A 9,508-nucleotide genomic window follows, 5' to 3' on the forward strand; every position below is an offset into this window, starting at 1 on the left:
TCAATTCAACACATAAGAAGGGAGAACCTACAATGGCGGAGATAATTAAAGCTATTATTTATTTAAGCTACACTGCCAGAAATATTCTGGGCTGTTGCAGTGTTCACTCACAGTAAAGAACTTTTTCCTTCACACGAATTTTCCGGTATTCATGTTAGCCTGGTATTAAGCAGGCAGTTAATTTGACAAACGACATGTTCTGTTTAATATCTGTAACTAATCGAATGTAACGAAAGCCTTATCTTTCGTTACTTAACGGATTTTTCAAAAAAGCTATTACTGCTAAGATGTCTAGATACATCGAACAATAGGGTACAGTTCAGTGTTTATAGACACCTTAACATGAGCAATGTTGTTGCTATGTTATAAGAAACATAAATTAATAATGTCTGATAAGTAAAATAACTCTCAGCAAACCCACAACAATTAAAACTGATTTTACCCTCCAACTTATCAAATAGGTGTCTGTTAGAATCAAATACATATCATAAATATCAACGTTTATATAAACCTGTTAACAATAGTACTGTATTTACTAAATGTATGCGAATGACATGTTCAGGATTAATGGCGGTTTACAAAAATTATATATTTGTACGGATTTATTAGCTACCATAGTATACATTTATCTATTAAAATTCTGCATTGGTCGTTGGTATCGGCCTGATACCGAGACGTATTTTATAATATGATAAACAAAAGAAGGTAAGACGTCGGTGTACAGTGTGAAAAATGTCAAAATTATCTTGACCGTATATACATTGGCGGTCATATATTTAACTTAGGAAAATTTCAGTTAACTTAGATGAATCATTTTTGGTCTCTATCTAGTTATTCTGGTGGCTGTGATTTACCATTAACAGAAGTTCGTAACCGTAGAAAATGCAACTGGATTTTACATTTCGTCAACAAACGTGTGCGCATTCGATAGTACTAAACCAACGTATTATGCACGGTACGATCGTCGAAATGGATCGTGAGTCGGAGAGATGCGACCTTCTTTGTCAATACTTATATATCACCCAAACGAGTAGTAAGATACTGCTTCGGCAGTATTCGTGTATTAAAGGTATTTAATTATTTGGCCACAGTTTGCTTGGCCAAAATCACTTCTGCCACGCTTATTTAAGGTTAAATATTCAAGATACGGTAAAGTACCTCAGTGTCGTTTAGTAATTTGTGTCGTACAGCACACACTATGGGTTTTCCAAATAGCAAAAATCTTATGTACTTACGATGTGTAACGTACGTCTTCATTAATACTCTAGCGTTGGACATAAGACAGTATTAAAGGTACGAAATTCTTTTAGGGTGAGTGGTTCTGTACTACACAACGCTCGGCCTGTAATATTATTTTTCATTTTGTACCTGTCGGCTTCAGTTATTATACTCCGCCAACTCATCTCTAAAACCATTTGCATTGGAAGTTTGCGACACTTTTGATTCATCTGAAGCCGTGGATAACGGGTAAAGTTCGGGTATCCATTTCATACCGGCCAAAGTGCCTATGAGATGTGTTGACGCTTATTAAATCAGGTTCATCATTATTCTGTGATGGGATGTGGCGCTGCTAGCTTTTCTGGAATAATCACTTTCACTTGTGTCTCATCTACGTGAATTTTTACCCGCGTTTTCAAGAATCGTACGTATTTCTGCATCAAAGCTTCAGGATCTTCCAACTGCGGGTAATGTCCAATATCGTCGGGGAAAGTCTCAATGCACGGCCGAGGGATAACCTGCATGACCTCGATAAAGCATAAACATAGTAAAAATAGTTAGATTTAAATGAAAGTAATAAAAGGCTAGTTATGCGATTTCAACACAGGAATCAGACGTACTCTATGGGGCTCCAAGCCATGATCAACAACATATAATGCAAAATAACTTCCTCGCCTTTGATTATATCAGAATAAATAGGAGAGGCTGCGCAGTAGAAAAAAATAAACGAAAGCAAACAGTTCCTGCAATAATACGACCTTGTTATAATGCTCTGCGAAATACGGTGGTGGATTTACAGGATCCGCAGGACCGTAGAAAACACACAGTGGTATTTTAGCACGCTGGAGAGCATTTGTCCAGCGCGTTTCTGAAGTTTGCCGCTCATCAATATATGAAAGAAGCCTAAAAATAACCCTTATTAATATTTTTATTCGTTAAGACTGGCTTACATAAGATCAAATTAAATATCTGCCGCTAACTATGAGGCACTGTATTCGATCTCCAATAACACAAGTCAAGCTACTATATACGCCAATTAGTTTTGGGCGGAATTAGGTGTAGCTAGATTCAACGGAAGTTCTATCTGTCGCTTTTGAGCTAATTTATCGCTAGTAAATAGAATTTTCTTATACAATGAATGCATACCTGGGCCAGGCTCTGTAGCCGTTGTTGTAGCGAACAAGATACCACAGCTGTTTAATGTCGTCCGAAGTTAGTTGATTTTGCCCAAACACCTAAAATAAATTCGTCCGCATTAAGATGAGCTTTTTGATTAATATTAAAAAATTATATCAATACATTTTTACTCCTTTGTTGAACTTATTTCAGCCGAAAGAGGAGTGGATAGAAATTAAAAATGTAGGTTTCGCCAGGTATAGAGAAATATATTAAGACAATGTTTCGTTTGTTGTTGAACGTAAGAGCTATGCCACCGTGACAACAGGTAAAATAAATACAGTATACAGACCTGATTAAGAGAGTTTCCGAACAACCATCGATTAGCAAATCTGGCTATCACAGGAGCAAATAAAGGCGCTCTGAGGAGGCTCTGTGTCCAGGTAGGCCGGTGAGTTGATGGAAAAAGGCCTCCATTTAGAAGAGCTGCCGACTTTACACTATAGCTACGGGGCCGTGAGGACCTACTCTCCAGTCTGAACAAAATGTCAATGCAAGAGTATAACAGAGCGAAAGTCATTATAAATTAAATAGGTGTGCAGCGTCGGGTAAAATCGATTCAGCAGTCGCCCAATACTACCAAGCAGAAGTGACGCATCAAGTTTGAAGCAGCTTGCTGTACCTATTCGATATGGAGTAAGTTAAATCAGTCTAGTTAGAAATTAAACTAATATCACTAAACTACTAAATCCGCTTTTAATTCTCTTTGGAGAAGGAACATCGTCTTGATAATCGGTGTATTGGCCAGAATTTGGAACGTACTCTCTGGCGAGAAACTCCTGAGCGACCGTGTCACCATAATCATGGGCAAGAATATGGAATTCATGTATGCCCAGCACCGAGAGGACATGCTCAGCAATGTCTGTCTGCTCTGAAATTGAGTATGCGTGATCTCGCTGAAATAACAACATTTTCATAGAATTAGATTTTTTAGGAATTTTAAGTAACGCGGCTAAATATGTAATGCTAACTGGTGGCAACTATTCGTTTACGTCGTGACGTGATATCATACGCGTAACATATCACGGAAGTTCTCAACCGTTTGCTAAGAAAGTATCTCGAATTTTCTGGATAAATACTCTATCTAAACCTATTAAATTATCATTGTTGTACGAGGCGCTTTTTTTTTGCTTTGATTACATGTGTAATTCAATGAGATTAGGTCTATCGTCTGTTTTTAGAACATGTTTCATCGGTTTATAAGGAAGATGTATTTTTTTCTTTATTTCGTGACTTAGTTCCGACAGAAATCCATATCATTATAACGTAACATCAAGTCCAGGTTACTTTAAAACATGTATAATATATAGATACTTTCATGATCCAAAAAGTGGGCAAGCTAGTTTTTGTTTAAGTCCTATTATGCAACTTGAAGAAAGAAAAAATTGTTTCACCAGCTTTGTATTGATATATTCGCTTATTTATATACTAAACTAAGTCAAATATCGTGGTTCGTATTCCAATGCATTAAAGCGACTTGAAGAAGAAAATGAAAAACGCCATTAGCTATATCTTATTAATACAATTACAGTATTACCGGTTTATCACTGTAGCCAAATCCGAGGAAGTCGATAAGAATAACACGCTGAAACGTCTTTCTCAGACCATTAATCATCTAAAACGAACGATAAATAGGGTCAGATAAAAACACAAACGGTCACGCTTTACAATGGGAAATTGATGTGCCGATCGAGTCTACCAAATTCATGATCTTTTGATCAGGCTTTCTTTTATATCATGCTAACATATATAAACTATTTTTAATAATTAAATGTATATAAAGAAAAAAAATAAATCTTCAGTAAACGTTGGAAGGGGCTTTTTATGTCACCCCCCCCCCTCCCCCCCCCCAATATTGACGACAGCACGCGAAGTGCGGCCCAATTTTGCATGCCTTGCTTGTTTGCTAAATTTAATATATTCGGGAAAAGGTCGAAACCTGGTATTGAAGATGGGTATAGAAGATTCCATAATCTATGTGCTCTAAATGTTTATGCGAACTAACTAGCACTTCGAAATATGATTTTCTATCTATTTTTCAGTATGACGCTCCAAAAGGTTCAAAAGCTTACGAGATAGAAGTCGAAACTAGAAGTCGGAAATCCATGCAGAACAAGGAGAATTTCACTGTTGTTCACTTGCCCACTTATATCTGAAAAAAAAAAAAACAATGTCTATGCGAAATTTGGCCCCTCTTAACGACATTCGAAAATAACGGCAGACAAACTGTTTGGTGGCACGCAGCAATTTCTTTCTGATCCAAAGTGCCATAGAGCCTACCTATTTTGTGATCTAGTAAAATGAATCATCTTTGTAACCTTTATAGAAGATGTTATATTTGTTGTCAAATCGAGTTATTTTCCCATCAATAGTCTCCCATTGGTATAGCAGTGGTGACTGGGGAGGCGCGGGTTGAGCCTGGAATATTGCGAACGCGATGGCTAAGACCGCTATAGAGCCGCTTAACAGATTACCGCTAGGAAACATATTTTTATCTTAATATTTGTTGCCAATATTTGCTATCCAGTTGTTGATTTTAGTTTCCCGCTCTGAAGATGAACTTCACTTCCATTGAGATGTAGAATGCTTTAGAAGAGGACAGCGTGACACTCCGGACTGTAATAAAAGCTAAACATTAAAGAAGATTTAATGGCAACTTTTAGTTACTTAATATTCATATATTTTTCATTTGCAAGCTCGTTACATTTAATAATGGCCCAGATTACCATATGAACCTATATAATTTAACGTGTGTGAAAAGGTCATAGTATATACTTAGTACTAGATTGTCTTATGGAATATAATATATTTTGGTTCAAAGATGCTTAGTATTGCAAAAGGATTAATTAAGTAGCGTTAAGTTCTTCCTCAATAGAGCTAAGAAAATTGGAGTACAAGCTATGATATAAATGGCGTGAAAAAGTCCGCACTTCACCTTACTTAACATATTTCTTCGTCAATAAACTTTAACTGATAAATTTCGTCAATAAATTTTAGCTGATGCATATAAACACAAGCCCTTAAGCCATAATTATACCTCCAATTGAAGTATCTACAGAAAGTAGTAGGTTATATATTAAGGATTAGTCTTTAAGTTGCAAAAGGCTTTGATTTGTCTTACCGTTTTCAGGTGAATTTCCACAAAATTTGATAAGTGTAACTTATCATTGTTTTTCAGTAAGTTCTTCGTTACGTTTTCTTCCAAGTGCTTAACATGTCAAATACCTGTTGCAATATTCTGTTGTTATTGTTGCTTTGCCGTTGTTTGTAGCTCTTAAGGGATGGTTTGAACCAACCTGTTCGGACCTTCTTTCTCAAAATAAACAGACGTTTTCCTCCCTCTCTATATCCTGATGACGAGTGAAATCCGACCGGATCTCACCTAAATTTTGAAGGTTTCATGTGGACTGTCTCTTCTTTTGAGAAAAAGGTAGTTCGAATTTCACTGGCGCGTTACAGGGGTTGCTAATGTCATGTCTGCATGAGGCATAGATAGCAGAATATGAAGAGGCGATTAAATATTCGGGCACCGGTGCGTATAGAAACATACACGCATTCAAATACCAAGAGTTTTTTTTTGCATAAGTGGATTCCACCTTAGGATATAAAAAATCAGACCTAAACATTGCAGCTGATAAAAAAAATCTATAGGAATCTGTGGACAAATTCATTGAAAACAAGCTTAATGCCGTGCCGGCTTTGCTGATTTTATTCATAACTGTTGCGGTATATTCGTATGTATTATAGAAAGGTGCTATAATTGGTTCTTAACCAGAAGGTATTTTATTCCTTTTGGATAAATAAGCTAAGTCAGTCCACTTTGAAGTCAGTATCAGTCAATCTTGGGAACGCCCTGAGAACAACATTAGGACAAGTTACTCGGAACAGTCTACACAAGGGCTCATTTTCGATAGACTTAAAAGCAAATTAATTGTCGACGCTTACTATAAAATTGTGTTAGTTTTGGATAATAACTTTTAAATCGGTAGTACTCTATCTTCACGTGGAACCCCCTTATTTGTCAAAAGCTTACCTTTTCAAGAGCTTTCAACGGAGTAACACTAGACATCGTTACTCTGTGAACCTTATTAACATTTGGTCCTTACCGATAAAGTTTGTAAAAGAAAATCTGATAGAGACACTCTAACGTACTAAGTGTCTCTGTTTTCTGATCACGGTGCTTGCCTTTCACTGGTGATCAGGTGATGCAACACTAAGCACTTTCTGGTCAATAAATAGGCCTACCCCACTATCTCATTGCGCTAGTCGATGTCCGCGTAGTGCGACGCCAGCGGCATAATTACGTCCAAAAGTCTACGCTTATTTCCTACCAAAAAATAATTAATACATGATACACTTTAGTTGCTGTTACCATTTTTATTATGATGTTAGTAAAAGCTCTAGGAGTTACAATTACGCTAAGGTTGAGTTCGATCTTCACATTAGCCGGCTAATTAGGCCAGCGTCAACTACCGTTCGTTTATTTCGAGATGCCTTCTAACTAAAGACCACGCGCTTTATATTCCTTTCTGCAAGAGTCTTATTCTTCCTAAATTTCTATATTATTCCGAAGTTTGTTGACTTTATATGATAAACAAGTTGATTCTATTGAACGAGTACCGAACGGGTTTGTCGGTGAAGTCCTCTTTAAATGCGGCGTAGATAGATTTAGTATATTCCTTTAGCTTGGACTGAATTCTAAAACGTACCGTAACGCGTTTAACAGACTTCATCGATTTGATATTACACCACATTTTGTTAACAGCTGAGATAGTCGAAATAACGGCGTCAGAACTGGCTTGAACTGAAAGGCTAGATATGTTATTATGGAAGGTTGTCTGCAATAGACATTCCTAAACAATATTATTTCTATAGACGCAGAAGTGCTATTTTCTTACTAACTGCCAAAATAGTGTAAAAATATGAGTAATCTGCCTTCCTTAGTGTAATAAGGATAACTTTGACTTGGGTCCTTTTTCCTTCGGGGCCAGTTGTTAATGTAGTCCCTAGACATTAGCTACCAATATCGTTCACTGAATACAATTTACACCAACTCCTTCTATGACTTTTCGTTTGCAAGCCGAAACGGAAATTAGGCAGGTCGTTTTCTACAATTTTCAGACTGAGTAGTACATCACACGTTTTAGAGGTGAGGGTATTCAGTTTTAATAATCACGGCTTTTTGTGTACACCTAGAAAGTAAACAAAAAAATGTCACGCTTTTCTATTAAATAATAGCAAAAAAATTATTGTTCGAAGCTTAAGGTTAATTTTTCTAGACGCACTTATCTTCGTTCACTCTAAATTGGCTAAAGCTGTCTTGTGTATGCGCACAGAATAATTTGGCTATCACTATCAGCTCTCAACTAATCTATATATTTTTTCAGCGTCGTTATGAACACGAAATATTTTTTTGTTCTGTTTATTGGTTTTTTTTTTATCGATGCAACTGGGTCCCACACAAATGCTTGTTGAACATCTTGTCTGCCCGAGTATTTGCCGATGTATCAGACCCTTCTAGTATCATCAGGCGCGAATCACGACTTTTTTGAAAAATTGCTCAGTTTCGGGCTTAGGCATATCTTCTGAAGCTATTAGTTTGTCTTGTTTCCTGGCGATGTGGAACGATCACGTCTTATTGTCCGTAGCAATTCCGCGTAGAATTTTACCATTGTGGCTGCGCCATGTTCGATACCGGACGCGATGTTGAGGGCCAATGGAAGGAAATGTCGTCTTGTGCACTTCACCCAGTCTATGGCACATTCAGGCTTCTAGTTCTAAAGAAATTTTATATATTTAAGGTGCCTTACATTAGTCTGGTATTTATTTTTATTTCACCAACCGGAACCCTCGTCGACTTCGGATAGCCTATTGTGGTCGAAGTATAGTCTCCAGATACAAGATCCCACCTGAATATTTAAAGAACCCCTTCGAAAAGTCCTTTCGGTGATAGAATCCTTGCCACACATGGCACAAGTATCCCGGCCTGCGTCGCCGGCTTTGTAACATTCAAAATGATCTTTTGTCGGCGTGTCGCTGTAGTTGACCTGTACTTGCTTTCGGTGCCCTCTTCAAACTTTAATGCGATACATTTTTATGGTAGGTATATAAGCTATGATTTCAGACAGATCCTGCTGGACCTATCTGTGGTTCTTTCGAACAGACCTATTAAACAGCATGGTAACGATATGTCGTAGAAACGATTCGTTAACGCTAAAATTTGTGCTAACAATAGCTGCACGTTCATGATGAACATGTTAAACGCATGAGTCACTTGCTTACCTATTGGCATTGTGTCGGTCTGTTCTAGTCGCATTGCTCTTTTCGATCGATTGCTTTTTACATTATAAAATTTATATTCAGTATTTACTTGAGACATTTGCTAACATGCGGCCGTGCCAAGGTGCTCAAACCGTTTTTTCTGCGTTATCAGTATATCTAACTAATCCGCTTTTTAGTGGTCTTTTGTTTTGTCTTTCTGAACTCTGTACGCAACGCCACGGTTGATGTTTTCTATATCTTCCTATATATATATATATATATATATAAAATAATCTGCCCATTAAATATATTGTATATATTATGTCAAGAGAGTTAAATTGAATAAGTAAGTTCCGCTATCTTGCACACAACGTCTCTTATCAAAGCTAGAATTGGCTAGCGCATTGCAAGTCAAGCTAATTAAAATCAAATATTATACTTCACAATGATACTATAGCTGGTCGATTTAAACAGGAAACAACACTATCGCAGAAAATAATTTTAAATCTGGTATCCAATAATGGCAACATCAAGAGTAGGATCAACTTAATTAATAAGGAAATGAGGATTAGAAAACGCCATCAGAGCATATCATACATTTTTGATCGGAAACATATACATAGTCAGATACAATTGAATGCGGAATATGTCATATAGTATCGCAGGTTTTATCTGAGCCCTTAGGTCATCGGTGCCCTGTTTGAACTTTCTTTCGGGCGTAGAGTGCTGAATTGGGCCAAATTTAGTAAGTTGCTTGTCTTTTTCAAGAGAATGATTGTAAAGAGGTTGCCTATCGCTGCAAATCCCACAAAAGAGGAAGGCGCTACTACACCGAGCAACAGTCAACTCCAGT

At 37.1% G+C, this 9,508-nt stretch overlaps 1 protein-coding gene across 2 annotated transcripts; it reads right to left on the bottom strand.

The window, feature by feature from the left end:
• Window positions 1-564: 564 nt before the first annotated feature.
• LOC111253834 (mesoderm-specific transcript protein-like) lies at window positions 565-5,842 on the bottom strand. 2 transcript variants are annotated; one of them, XM_022813912.2, is made up of 9 exons: window positions 5,516-5,842; window positions 4,713-5,022; window positions 4,467-4,546; window positions 3,932-4,009; window positions 3,157-3,290; window positions 2,687-2,870; window positions 2,365-2,453; window positions 1,977-2,121; window positions 565-1,736 (listed from the first exon to the last, which is right to left on the bottom strand). In XM_022813912.2, the coding sequence occupies exons 2-9, from the start codon at window positions 4,879-4,881 to the stop codon at window positions 1,545-1,547; spliced, it is 1,071 nt and encodes a 356-aa protein (XP_022669647.1). In that variant the 5' UTR covers window positions 4,882-5,022; window positions 5,516-5,842; the 3' UTR covers window positions 565-1,544. The 2 variants fall into 2 exon arrangements, with proteins under 2 accessions (XP_022669647.1, XP_022669648.1); XM_022813913.2 differs by having other exon boundaries at window positions 4,713-5,010; window positions 5,516-5,840.
• Between the last annotated feature and the right edge of the window lie 3,666 nt (window positions 5,843-9,508).

This window comes from Varroa destructor, unplaced genomic scaffold, assembly GCF_002443255.2.
Source record: "Varroa destructor unplaced genomic scaffold, Vdes_3.0 BEIS01000007.1, whole genome shotgun sequence".
NCBI classification, from domain to species: domain Eukaryota; kingdom Metazoa; phylum Arthropoda; class Arachnida; order Mesostigmata; family Varroidae; genus Varroa; species Varroa destructor.

Coding starts and splice junctions, on each gene's coding strand:
- LOC111253834 (XM_022813912.2), bottom strand. CDS start 4,881: ATGTTTCCTAGCGGTAATCTGTTAAGCGGCTCTATAGCGGTCTTAGCC. Junction 4,547..4,712: donor ATATAACATCTTCTATAAAG/GTTACAAAGATG, acceptor TTTTTTTTTCAG/ATATAAGTGGGCAAGTGAAC. Junction 4,010..4,466: donor CTAGTTTCGACTTCTATCTC/GTAAGCTTTTGA, acceptor CGTTCGTTTTAG/ATGATTAATGGTCTGAGAAA.